Consider the following 14116-nt stretch of genomic DNA (forward strand, 5'->3'; position numbering starts at 1 on the left):
AGAATGACAGGTTGTTAGCCTGACTCACAACCCCTGATCAAGAAGAGGGATGGACTACATTTAGTCTGGCTCCTACCTTCCAACCTGTCTAGTTTGGGTGGTGATACTCCTGCCAGCATAGTTCTCAGGGTCATAGGAGTACACAAGCCTTCCATTCACATCAAGGTGCAGTCCCCAGGGAAGGTCATTGCTCTGTGGGTGTGGGTAGGTGGTGGTGGGGGGTCCGCCAATTTACTGTGAAAGTTACAGAAATAGGTTGGGAGAACCCTTGTAGAAATTCCAAGTGCTGGTACTTTCAGAGATCTTTATTAGCTAGAAATGTTATATATCCCATGGGCAGAATCATAGTTGTGTACATGACTTTATCCATGAGATAAATTGAGTAATTTCTAGCCATAGCTTATCTATTTCTTCTCAGAGGAAATACCTTTCTACTAGCTGAAGACTGAGTAACATTTGTGTAATTGCTTTGGAAATTTCCATTGTCCCTTTTGTCCAATTTCTTCAATAGATGTAATAGGAGTTTGGAAGTATCCTACAAAATTGGGAACTGAATATTACAATATAATAAGTTAATCTCTCATGGTGTTGCTCACACAGTCAGAAGAAGTGGCTGTGTTGTGACATTACTTTTGAAAATGAGATGACATGGTTTGGGGGAGGGGTTTATTGAGGTTTTAAGGCAATGCCAAGTTGCAGAGGTAAGGAGTCATTGGAAGGAAAGTACTGAGAATTTGTCAGAGGGAATTGGACTGAGGTTTCAGGGGTAATAAGTAACTGAGAGGGTGGAGGAAGGAATGGGACAGTGAGTTTTTGTGGTATTGAAGTTGTAAGGAGTTAGAGTGGGACAGTTATAATTTGGATTGGTGAGTGGGGAATGGAGAGTAATTAGTATTTAGGAGAGGCTACTGGGGGTAGTGACATGCTGAATGAGAAATGATCAGGATGGTGAACATTTGGGGGTAATGAAGAGTAGAAAAGTGGGTAATTGTGGGCATTGTAGGGTAGTGGGGATTGGAGAGGAAAGGAGATGAGGATTGGTTGGAAGCAAAATAAAGGAATAAAAAGACATAGAGGAGAGGTTTGAGGTCACTGAGTGGCAGATGTAAAGCTTATGATCAGAACACAGTGAGGCTGAAAACCTATGAGGGCTTTGTGTTAAATTCCTTTACTTTCTGCTTTGTGACTACCTGCTCCCCCTTGTAAAACACTCTGACATAAGAACATGAGAAATAGGAGTAGGAGTAGGCCATTTGGCCCCTCGAGCCTGCACCACTATTTAATAAGATCATGTCTGATCTGATCTTGGGCTCAGCTCCACTTCCCTGCCCACTCCCCATAACCCTTCATTTCCTTTTAATTCTTTTAAATAAGCAGTGCCTTATAAACAGAGGTTGTTGTCAATGGGTACACAAAGAAAAGAATTTATTCATTAAAAAAAATCGATAGCTGTTGGATTTCATAATTCTATAAATCCTTTTGTTTTTGAAACATAAGCCTCATTAGATATTTGTCTGGGATACTATTGAAGGGGACAAGGAAGCAATACTCCTCCCACCCTGTAAGAACATTTGCTCACCTGTTCTAAAATCCACTTGACCTCCAACAGACTACCTAATGATCTCCAAAATTTTCCTACGGCAGGGAGCAATGGAAACATGGAGAAGTTGAAGGTTAGTAGTGATAATGAATATAAAGCATCAATTAATTACCTTGTAGGCAAGGCCCCAAACCACAGGGCGGCCAATGAAAACGCACTTGGCACCAAGAGCTATAGCCTTGAGCACGTCACTTCCTGTACGGATTCCGCCATCCAAATAAACCTCAATTCTCCCTTGTACCATCTCCACAATCTCTGAAAGGGCATCTATCTGCAAACGTTCAAACAAGTATTACTCACTGTCTTTCAATCCACCTTTCTGTTTGGAATTAAGGGCAATGGCACTATTTTCCTAACTTAGTGAAATTTGTTGCTAACAGATTAAGATGTTGCTAATGGATTAATTCCCAGATCTCTTCCAGCTAACCCTAATCATAGTTAATGTTATAGAATTGTGGCCTTCTTAAAAAGAAAAGGATTATATATCTTCATTGTTTAGCCTGTGATGAGTTAGGGAATAAATCTCATTGACCAGTTAATTTTACCTTCGGCAATTCCCCACAGTAACACTACTGTGACAGGGAGCTCGGTGTCGGGAATCATGTGAGCAAATGTACATCCTAATACTCACAAGATCTTTTTTTGTGTAAAGAACAACTTCCTCCATCTTACTTTCTCACACAAATACACCCACTATATTCTGCCACTGCATACACCAGATTTCCCAGTAATTATCCAATACAGTTTGTCACTTAAATAGCTTTTTGAGTCTTTGAACTATGAATTGCTCTTCCAGGGCTCAGTTAGCAAATGTATCACATGATGTACTAAGCCACTCAGAACGGGAAGGTCTCAGGTTCTAGATCTAGTCTGCGCTGAGTCTGACTTAACTGGGAGTGGTGCAGGGAATTACAACTAGCCTTAGTGGTTAGGAAGGGGAAAAGAATCTGATTCTGATAATTATCCCGTGACCCTCGTGGCTGTCAAGTGAGGACAGGATCAAGCTCAGCTATGATGGCCCTGCTTGCATAGCTTGCTGATTTCCATAATGCTCACAAATGAAGAACGAGCACTTGGTATTGGAGAGCTCCTTGTGCCTGTGGCATCTGCACCCGGGTGCAGCAAATATTCCCTTCAGAAAAAGAGTAAAGAGAGGAAACTAGAGGTGACAGAAATTTATAAAAATGTTACATTTTACTGACAAAGTAGATATAAGAGCTGTGGTGTATGTAGGCACATTTAGCAATGACTCCACGAGGCAGGGTATGATATTTAAACTGTGTAGACCGTAGTCCTTTATTTGCAGCTCCTCGAGTGAGGACACAAAGCTGTGAGCTTCCTTTTATACTGGGTTACCGGCAGTGTGCAGGTAACCCTTAGGTCTCCAGCTATTGCACCCCCTGGTGTATAGGTAAGGTATGTACAGTGTAAGGGTACATTCGGTGTTACAGACATCACACAACAAACAAGCATGCATATATAACAACACTCCCCCCTAAGCATTTTTAATATCCTTATTGTCATGACAAGGGGAAGTGATCAGTGGTGGGCTGTGGGAGGTTGTGGTGAGGGTTGTGTGGTTGCCAGGTGTGACCCCTGTACTTGAGGCTGGCCTCGTACATTCCCTCCCCCCTCCCTCACACACAGACCAAGTGGGTGTCACTGTTGTGGGATCCCTCAGGGGGGTAGCCACAGCAGCAGTGGGTAGGGTGCATACTCTGTGATGTGGGTAATTGTGTGGTGGTGGGCAGGGCCACAGGACTGGGTGGGCTCCTTGTCCTCCAATTGGGATGAGGGTCAGGTCATCCCAGGGTTTACCAGGGAAGCTGGAGGGTATTGGCCTCTCGCTCCTGGTGTTGGCCCTGATGGCCAAGGAGTGTAGGGCTGGTCTGGTGCAGGTTGCCAGTGGTGGTGACTGTGCTGCCCATTGACCACTGTCCCTTTAGTGGGTCTGCTCCCACTGGGTGTGTGTGTGTTCTTCCAGGGGTATCACATTTGTTCCAAAGGTCCAGGGTACATGGTCTGGTAGCCAGCTGGACCTGGGGGTCTCCCACAAGGGGATTCCTCTAGCATTTGCATGGTCCCTGCAGAACCCAATGTCCTTTAGCAGTGTCCTACATGTATACATGATACCTTGGTATACATAGTTGAGCCTACATTATAAATTACAGCATTTGCATCACTCTTGGGTGTCATGGTCTCACTAGACATGGTTACATTAGGCATTTCAAACTCTCTGTCATAATCATCAAACATAACAAGCTTGTTCTTAATCTTACTTACACAAGCATTCATCTCATTAGTCACATTAGTTACACCAGCATCACAATTCATGGTCACATTATCATACTTGCACCCTTTTATTGCATCTTTAGCTTTAAAGTCCTTGTCCTCATTTAGTTGAAACTGTCCCTTTAAATTTTTTTCGTTACCGGTCTCCTTTAAGGGAGCCTTCCAGTCCGATTGGCCGCTCGGTGCCACATGTCGCTCTTCCAACGCTGCCCCGCGTGGTCTGGCCGTGGCCATTTTGTTTGCAGGTTCTTCTCCTCGTGGTGCAGCCACCATCTTCTGGCTCTCCTCCAGGTAGGCTGTGGTGGTCTTTTCTTCCTCAGGTTCAGGTTCTTCCTGGACATCGGGAATCCACTTCTTTCGACGATGTTCACCTCTTGGAGTCCTGCCCCGGCCCAGAAAGTGGAGTTTTCGATCCTGGAGATGTTGTGGAGTTGTCGCTGTGCAGTCGAGCTGGACAGTGGGATCTCTGGATGCAGCGGTGGATCCATGTTTGATATCGATTGCTGGAGCCTGGAGGCCATCGCCACTTCGACCGACTTGGACCGGGTTCATCCAATTCCTTCCCAGCAGTGTGGGACCGTCGCCAGCTACGATCCACAGGGGGAGTTTGTTCAACATGCCGTCCTGGGAGACCTGGGCGTCTACGTTGCCAATGACCGGGATTTTACCTTTGGTGTAGGTGAGCAGCTTTGCTTGGACAGGGTGCAGTTTTGGTCGATTGGCGGGATTTATCCAAAGTTTTTCAAAGGTCGTTTAACTCATCACAGACTGGTTCGCCCCTGTGTCGATCTGCATAGAAACTGGGACCCCGTCGATGTCAACTTCCATCGTCCACGGAGAACTTTCGGTGGAGCAGGTATAAATTCCATACTCTTCTTCCAGGGGTTGAGCAGCTTTACCTTCATCTGTGTCAGAGCTCCGGTGATCAGCCAACTCACCAGAGATGCGATGAATACAGCTTTTTCTGCACATTCTTTCAAGGTGCCCTTTCTCTTTGCAACCTTTGTATGCATAGTCTTTGTAGCGGCACTGGTGGGCCCTGTAGTTTCCCCCACAGCGCCAGCACGGGGCCATCCGGTTTGCCCCATGTGGCGGACTCAGGGTTGCAGGACTCGGGGCAGCATTTCTGCCTTTGGACGTATCCATGCGGTGCACTGCATTCGCCGGTTTAAAGTCCTGGGTCAGTATTCTCCTGGAGTCGTCGGCCGAAACCATGTAGGCCTGGCTCACTTGAATTGCTTTCTGCAGGGTGACTGTGATGTCAGCTGAGAGCAATTTGTGTAGAAGGTCTTCGTGGCTGATTCCGATGACAAATATGTCCCTTAGTGCTTCATTTAGGTGGTCTCCAAAATCACATGATGCAGCTAGTCTTCTTAAATGTGCAGCATACTTAGTAATTTCTTGGCCTTCGGGTCGCCAGTAAGTGTAGAACAGGTACCTGGCTGTGAGGATGCTTTCTTTTGGTCTTAGTTGCTCCTGTATAAGTGTTACAAGTTCCTCATTGCTTTTAGTGGTTGTCTTTGCTGGGGCTAGCAAGTCCCTGATGAGACAATGGATGGTGGACCCACAACTGCTAAGCAGGATGGCCCTGTGCTTGTTCGGTCATGTAGCCGGTGTGTCCTCATCCAAGTCATTGGCTATGAAGAAATGTTCCAGTCTTTCTACAAAAGCATCCCAATCTTCCCCATCAGTAAATTGCTGAAAGTTCCTGAGATTCGACATGCTGAGTGTGTAGTTCGTGACCTCGTATCCTTGTCGCCAGTTGTGGTGTATGTAGGCACCTTTAGCAATGACTCCACTAGGCAGGGTATGATACTTAAATTGTGTAGACTATAGTCCTTTATTTGCAGCTCCTCAAGTGAGGAGACCAAGCTGTGAGCTTCCTTTTATACTGGGTTACCTGCAGTATGCAGGTAGCCCTTAGGTCTCCAGCAGCAGCACCCTCTGGGGTACAGGTAAGGTGTGTACAATGTAAGGGTACATTCAGTGTTACAGACATCACACAACAAACAATCATGCATATATAACAAGAGTGAATTCCACTGGAAGCACAGGATTGCAGAATTAGTTCTCTATTTCTCATTAGACCCTGAAAATTAGAATACTTTCTGTTGACCCCTACTGCTGACATGGCTGAGATCAACTAACCAGGTAAGGAATTAAAGCCTAGAAACTCGTCTTGGGCAATGGTGCAGGATGTGCGGTATCGGATCCGAATATCAGGTGCTGCGTTTAACGGGCAGCCGACCTGATACTGCCCGTGATGCACCATCGCCCGAGTTGAATTTCTAAACCGTGGTGTGGGACCTTCTCAGTCTGTCTGGCTTAGTACTACATTAGACTAAATTAAACAATGTAAGCTTTCTTTGCATTTTAAGAACTGTTTAGCAAAGAGTAAGATAAATTGCTGATATGATATGACAGGATTAAGATCATTTTAATGCTACAATGTCTGGTTAGCTCAGTTAGTATTATTCCTATAGATTAATATATGGAAAACAAATTCAACTTTAGGTTTTGATGTTAATATGTGGAAGAGGAATGGCTGTGCAGAGTGGCGGTATGGATTTGTATGATACAATGGAATGATCACGATGTTGTAAATGTTTTTAATGTTCAATAAATATATATTTTTTAAGTTAATACTATTCCTTCTCCAAGGTCAGAAGGTTGTGGGTTCAAACCCCACTGCAGGACTTGACCATGTAATCTAGACCGACACTTCAGTGTGGTGGGAAGTGTTGGGAGATGTCTTTAATTGGTATCGCTTGGATAAAATGCTAAACTGAGGCATTGTCTACTTGTACATAAGAACATAAGAATTAGGAGCAGGAGTAGGCTATTCAGCCCCTCGAGCCTGCTCCGCCATTCAATAAGATCATGGCTGATGTTCAACCTCAACTCTACTTTCCTGCACGATAGCTCCTGTTTCCTTTAATATCCAAATATCTCTCTATCTCTGTCTTGAATGTACTAAAAGACAAAGTCTCCACAGCCCTCTGGGGTAGAGAATTCCAAAGATTCACCACCCTCTTTGGTGGTGAAGAAGTTTCTCCTCATCTCAGTCCTAAATGGCTGACCTCTTTTTCTGAAATATGGCCCCTGGTTCTAGACTCCCCAGCCAGGGGAAACATCCTCCCTGCATCTACCCTGTCAAGCCCTGTAAGAATTTTGCTTCATTGAGATCACCTCTCATTCTTCTAAACTCTAGAGAATATAGGCCTAGTCTACTCAATCTCTCTTCATAGGGCAATCCCCCCATCCCAGGAATCAGTCTGGTGAACCTTTGTTGCACTCCCCTCTCCTTAGGTAAGGAGACCAAAACTGTACACAATACACCAGGTGCGATCTCACCAGGACCCTATATAATTGTAATAAGACGTCTTTACTCTTGTACTCAAATCCTCATGTAATAAAGGCCAACATTCCATTTGCTTTCTTAATTGCTTGCTGTACCTGCATGTTAACTTTCAATGATTTGTGTACAAGGATACCCAGGTCCCTCTGAACATCAACTTTTCCCAATCTTTCACCATTTAAAAAATACTCTGCTTTTCTATTTTTCCTACCAAAGTGGATAACTTCACATTTCTCCACATCATGTTCCATTTGCCATGTTCTTGGCCATTCACTTAGCCTGTCTATATCCCCTTGAAATCTCTTTTCATCCTCCTCATAACTTACATTCCCACCTAGCTTTATATCATCAGCAAACTTGGATTATATTACATTTGGTTCTCTCATCCAAATCATTGACATAGATTGTGAATAGCTGGGGCCCAAGCACCAGTCCTTACGGCACCCCACTAGTTACAGCCTGCCAACCCAAGAATGATCCGTTTATTCCTACTCTCTGTTTTCTGTCTGGTAACCAATCCTCAATCCATGCTAGTATTTTACCCCCAATCCCATGAGCCCTACTTTTGTTTAATAACCTCTTGTGCAGCACCTTATGGAATGCCTTCTGAAAATCCAAATACACTACATCCACTGGTTCCCCCTTATCTATTCTGCTAGTTACAACATCAAAAAACTCTAACAGATTTGTCAAACATGATTTCCCTTTCATAAATCCGTGTTGACTCTGCCCAATCCTATTATTCTTTTCTAAGTGCCCTGTTACCACGTCCTTAATAATAGATTCTAGCATTTTCCCTACTACTGATGTCAGACTAACTGGTCTGTAGTACCCCGTTTTCTATCTCCCTCCTTTCTTAAATAGCGGGGTTACATTAGTTACCTTCCAATCTGCTGGAACCATTCTAGAATCTAGAGAATTTTGGAAGATGACTACCAATGCATTCACTATCTCGATAGCCACCTCTTTCAAAACCCTAGGATGTAGGCCATCGGGTTCAGGGGATTTATCGGCTTTCAGTCCCATTAATTTCTCCAGTACTAATTTTTTACAAATACTAATTTCTTTCAGTTCCTCATTCTTGCTAGACCCTTGGTATTCCACTATTTCCGGAAGGTTTTTCGTGTCTTCTTCTGTGAAGACAGACCAAAGTATTTGTTTAATTTCTCTGCCATTTTCTTATTCCCCATCATAATTTCTCCTGTCTCAGCCTGTAGCGGACCCACATTTACTTTCACTAATCATTTCCTTTTTATATACCTATAGAAGCTTTTACAGTATGTTTTTATGTTTCTTGTTAGTTTACTCTCATATTCTTTTTTCCCTTTCTTTATCAATTTCTAGGTCTTCCTTCGCTGAATTCTAAAGTCCTCCCAATCCTCAGGCTGACTGCTCTTTTTGGCAACATTATAAGTCTTTTCCTTTGATCTAATAATATCTTTAACTTTTCTTGTCAGCCATGGTTGGACCACTTTTCCTTTGTGCCTTAAAGGAATGTATATTTGTTGTAAATTATGTACTAATTCTTTAAATGCTAGCCATTGCTTGTCTACCATCATACCACTCAATGTAGTTTCTCAATTTACCTTAGCCAACTCTTCCCTCATATCTACTTAGTTTCCTTTGTTTAGATTTAAGACCCTAGTTTCAGATTTAACTAAATCACTTTCAAACTTAATGTAAAATTCTATCATAGTATGGTCTCTCTTCCCTAAGGGCCCCTTTACTACAAGGTTATTAATTAACCCTTTCTCGTTGCATAATACTCAATCTAAAATAGCTTGTTCTCTAGTTGGTTCCTCAACATACTATCTTGTATACATTCCATGAATTCGTCCTCCACACTATTACTGAAAATTTGATTTGCCCAGTCTATACGTTGATTAAAGTCGCCTGTGATTATTGTATTACCCTTGTTACATGCGCCTCTAATTTTCTGATTTATACTGTGCCCTATATTACCACTACTGTTTGGGGGCCTATAAACAACTCTCACCAGTGTTTTCTGCCCCTTGCTGTTTCTTAGCTCCACCCAAACTGATTCTACTTCTTGATTTTCTGAGCTAAGATCCTTTCTCCCTACTGTCTTTATCCCATACTTTATTATCAGGGCTACCCCTCCTCCTTTTCCATTTTGCCTATCTCTTCTAAAAATTAAGTATCCTGGAATATTTAGTTCCCAACTTTACAACCACGGCTATTAGATCAAACCTATTAATTTATATCTGCGTTATTAATTCATCTATTTTGTTGCGAATGCTTCGCACATTCAGATATAGTGCCTTTAGCTTTGACTTTTTTCTATTTTTCCCTGATGTGACCTTTGTCAGTAATGCCCTATTACCTTTGTTACTCTCTCTGTCCCTTCCTGACCCACTCTGCTTATTTTTACCCAAAACTCTGCTCTGCTCTAGAGCCTTAACATTTCTCTTGCTGCTTTTAAATTTACTCTTTCCTCAATCCTGCCCTTGCACCCCCCACTTCATTAGCTTAAAACCCTGTCTACTGCCCAAGTTATTCATACAAATGGACATAAAGTAGCACAGTTCGAGGAAGAGCAGTAAGTTTTCCTGGTCTACTGGTCAACATTCCCGCCTCAACCGACACCACTAAAAGCAGCTTAACTAGTCACCCATTTGATTTGCTGTTTCTGGGAGCTTGTTGTGTGCAAATTGGCTGTCATGCATGCCTACATAATAACAGTGACTATACTTCAAGGCAAACAGTTAGTCATGGATGAAAGAAAGTGAGGAAGGAAAGAAGGATGGAATGTGAGAGAGATAGATAAACTGACCGTAGCTGGGCCTCCATCAAGTTGCCTCCCTCCATGGTTTGACACAATGATACCTTGGACACCATGTTCCACTGCCAGCTCTGCATCTTCTTTGGTTAGAATACCCTTGATAATTATAGGCAGGCGAGTTAATGACTGAAGCCAGTAGATATCTTTCCAACAAATTGACGGATCCAGAGAATTGGCTGGTACTCCATATACCTCTGCTCCGTTAAGATCCTGTTCGGATAGGAGTGTAGTATCAGTACAGTAGAAAGTGACGTTTCATTATGTGGGAAACTCAACTTGAGGGTTGTAGAAGTTGTGCATTTCGTCCAGACACTTTAAATCCTTTTGGCTCAATTCTATCTCAATTGGGACTGATGATCTGGGAGTGTATTGATGGTTTCTAAACTTGATCTGCAGATAGCTTTTCAATATCAGTTATGTGACATAAAAAAGCAAACAGTTAGTTTATACACACACAAATATTTGAGTTTAAGATTATTGATTTTAAGCAATGACAAGGATTGCTTTTAACTGTAGACCTTTAACTCAGAATAGAAATAATTGCTTACTGAATTTCATGATTTAGTGTGCAAATATGCACTATAATAATGTTATATATCTAGGTACCGAACAGCAGACATAGTTGGTGTATGCTTGAAAATTCATTAGGTGCATTATGCCCATAAATATTAGAAATGTACATAGAAACTTGGGCCTAGAAATTGGATCATGTTCGAAATGGACATGCCTAATGAGGCCAACAAAAGGTCCACTGCCGGCTCACTTGTATATTATCGGCGATCTGCAGGCACCAGTTGCACCCCAGGTGCAGCTTCCCAGTCGCAGAGGAAAGCAAGAGCGGCTGACTGAGATGCTGACTGAGGGTAGCAGGTATGTTCGCGAGAGAGGGGTTGAGGCAATCGGGAGGAGGATGAGCACTGGCTGCCAACGGCCCACGGTGTTCCTGTGGAACCAGAAGAAGCACCCCTACTCCTCCTAGCTCCGGATTCAGGAAGTATAAAATGTTATGCTTTTTGGTCGGTTTAAAGAATGCTGGTTTGTTTGCTGTGCGCCCGAGAAAACTGACCGCAGCATGCACAGCACATGGGGTCAGTCGTGATGCAATTTGGTGAAGGGGTCTGAAACAGGTGTTATGCCCATTGTTTATACAATACGAGGGTCTAACGTCTGTTTCATGTGAGCTCCCTGCACAACTACAGAGCAGCCTAACCAGTATAGCACGTGGTGCACTTCTGGTGTGTACTGAGCATGTTCATATTGTACCTTTCGGCACCGGTTTCTCGCCTAATAAACAGGTAGTGTACAATCAAACTTTTAGGGCTTGATCTTCAAGTATCTCAATATATAGTTGGGGCAAGGAGTAAATAATGTGAAAAGAATAGCTGGGAAAGACAGGCTGAAGATGTTTTTCCACCTTTTTTTGCCAGCTTTATTCATTATTTTTATCCACTCCTGTCCTCTCCTGAAGGTAGAATAGAATCATCGAATGGTTACAGCACAGAAGGAGGCCATTCAGCACGTTCAGCCCGTGCCAGCTCTCTGCAAGAGCACTTCAGCTAATCCCACTCCCTCGCCCTTTCCCCATAGCCCTGCAATTTTTTTTTAGCTCTTTTGCCAAATTATGGTTCATGAGCAATATGGCTTGCCTAAGCACAAGCCCTAACAGTGAGTGTCGGCCACCTCAAGCGACCCTGATCTGGTCCTCACCAGCATCCACATATAGATACTTCAGCAGGATTTGCCAAATAGCGATCCGGAGTGGTGAGCCTGGCCAACTTTCGCCGCCAAACCCAGTGGTGCTGAGGCCAATTAGCGTGACACTGCTACCATCCTAGCTGGGATCAGTTAACTTCATTATATATATTTAGGACATTGGAAAATAGAAACATAGCAAAAGGAGTAGGCTGTTCAACCCCTCGAGCTTGTTCCGCCATTCAATGAGATCATGGGTGATCTGCGATCTAACCCCATATACCTGCCTTTAACTCATATCTCTTAATATCTTTGGTTAACAAAAAGCTATCAATCTCAGATTTAAAATGAACAATTGATCTAGTATCAATTGCAGTTTGCAGAAGAGAGTTCCAAACTTCTACAACCCTTTGCGTTTCCTAATTTCATTCCTGAAAGGTCTGGCTCTAATTTTTAGACTATGCCCCCGAGTCCTAGAATCCCCAACCAGCAGAAATAGTTTCTCTCTCTATCTACCCTATCTGATCCCCTTAATATCCTGAAAACTTTGATCAGATCACCCCTTAATCTTCTAAATTCTAGGGAATACAACACTAATTTGTGTAATCTCTCCTCGTAACTTAACCCTTGAAGTCCGGGTATCATTCTGGTAAACATACGCTGCACTCCCCCCAAGGTGTGGTGCTCACAGTACTCCAACTGTGGTCTAACCAGGGTTTTGTATAGCTGCTGCAAGACTTCTACCCCCTTGTATGCTAGTCCTCTAGATATAAAGGCCAGCATTTCATCAGCCTTTTTGAATATTTTCTGTACCTGTTCATGAAATATCCATACCTCAAAAACGCCATCAAAATTTTTTACTTTGAGATGAGGTGGTAGCTTAAAATTGTTCCTGATATCATTTCTCCGCTTGCCGGTAAAAGGGACATCCACAGTTAGGACGATGGCCTTGTATCCATGTGCTTCCACGCGGTGTACTAACTGCTCGGAGAGTTTACGGTTGCGGTAGACATAAAGCTGAAACCATCGAAATCCATTTGGTGCTGCAGTTGAAATCTCTTCCACAGAGCAGGTGGCGTACGTGCTGGCAATGTAACAAGTGTTCATGGTTTCAGCAGCTATAAAACAACACGCAAACACTGATCAAAATCCACGTTAGTTTTTAAAACATGAAATGTTGGAAATACTCAGCAAGTCAGGCAGCATCTGTGCAGAGAGAAACAGAGTTAATGTTTCAGATCGATGACCTTTCATCAGAACTGGATAAAGTTAGAGATATAGCAGGGTATCTGCAAGAGCAGGTGCACAAAAAGGTGCCCGTATCCCCCAGTTGCAGGTCTGATGAAACCCATTATATTTGTAATAAAAACAGAAAATGCTGGCAATACTTAGCAGGGTAAGCCACATCTGTGGAGAGAGAAACAGAGTTAATGTTTCAGGCCGATGATCTTTCATCAGAACAGGGAAAAGTTAGAGATGTTACAGATTTTAAGCAAGTACAGAGGCAGGGAAAGGGGTGGGGAAGAAAGAACAAAAGGGAAGGTCTGTGAGAGGGTGAAAGGCAGGAGAGATTGGAGAGACAAAAGGAATGATGGTGCAAGGCAAAAGGAAATGGTAATGGGACAAGTAAAGTGACAAAAGATGGTCTAGAAGAGGTGTAAATGGGAATGGCAGAATCATCAACAGCTGCCATCTGAAAAAATGGGGGCAAAGGTTATGGTCTGAAATAGGTGAACTCGATTTTGAGTCCAAAAGGCTATAACGTCACGAATCGAAAGATGAGCTTCGTTGAAACAGTTTAAGAGGACGAGGACAGAGCGGTCAGAGTGGGAGTGGAGCAAAGAATTAAAGTGACAGACGACCGGAAGCTCAGGGTCACACTTGCGGACTGAACGGAGGTGTTACGCAAAGCGATCACCCAATCTGCATTTGGTCTCCCCAATGTAGAGGAGACGGCAGTGTGAGCAGCGAATACAGTATACTGAACTGCAAGAAGTACAAGTAAATTGCTGTTTCACCTGGAAGGAGTATTTGGGGCCCTGGGTGTGGGAAGAGAGGAGGCAAAAGGGCAGGTGTTGCATCTCCTGCGCTTGCACGGAAAGGTGCCGTGGGAAGGGGAGGGGATGACTGCGGAATGGATCAGGCTGTCGCCGAGGGAGTGGTCCCTTTGGAATGCTGAAAGGGGAGGGGAGGGTGGTGGGTTCACGCTGGAGGTGGCAGAAATGGCAGAGGATGATCCTCTGTGGAGGCTGTTGGGGTGAACGGGTAGGACAAAGGGAACCTTCTTGAGGTTCTGGGAGGAAGGGGAAGGGGTGAGAACAGACGTGCAGGAAAAAGAATGGGCATCGAGGGTTGTAAAAAAGGAACGGCA

At 43.6% G+C, this 14116-nt stretch overlaps 1 protein-coding gene across 1 annotated transcript in view; it reads right to left on the bottom strand.

The window, feature by feature from the left end:
• hao2 (hydroxyacid oxidase 2 (long chain)) overlaps positions 1 to 14116 on the bottom strand; it is a 65235-nt gene that overhangs the window by 27675 nt on the left and 23444 nt on the right. The window contains exons 3-5 of the mRNA XM_070892706.1: positions 12580 to 12863; positions 10045 to 10263; positions 1713 to 1871 (exon numbers count right to left, since the gene is read on the bottom strand). Coding sequence (XP_070748807.1) covers positions 1713 to 1871; positions 10045 to 10263; positions 12580 to 12863 — 662 coding nt within the window. The remainder of the gene's footprint in view (positions 1 to 1712; positions 1872 to 10044; positions 10264 to 12579; positions 12864 to 14116) is intronic.

The sequence above is a fragment of the Pristiophorus japonicus genome, chromosome 11, assembly GCF_044704955.1.
Source record: "Pristiophorus japonicus isolate sPriJap1 chromosome 11, sPriJap1.hap1, whole genome shotgun sequence".
Classification (NCBI taxonomy): domain Eukaryota; kingdom Metazoa; phylum Chordata; class Chondrichthyes; family Pristiophoridae; genus Pristiophorus; species Pristiophorus japonicus.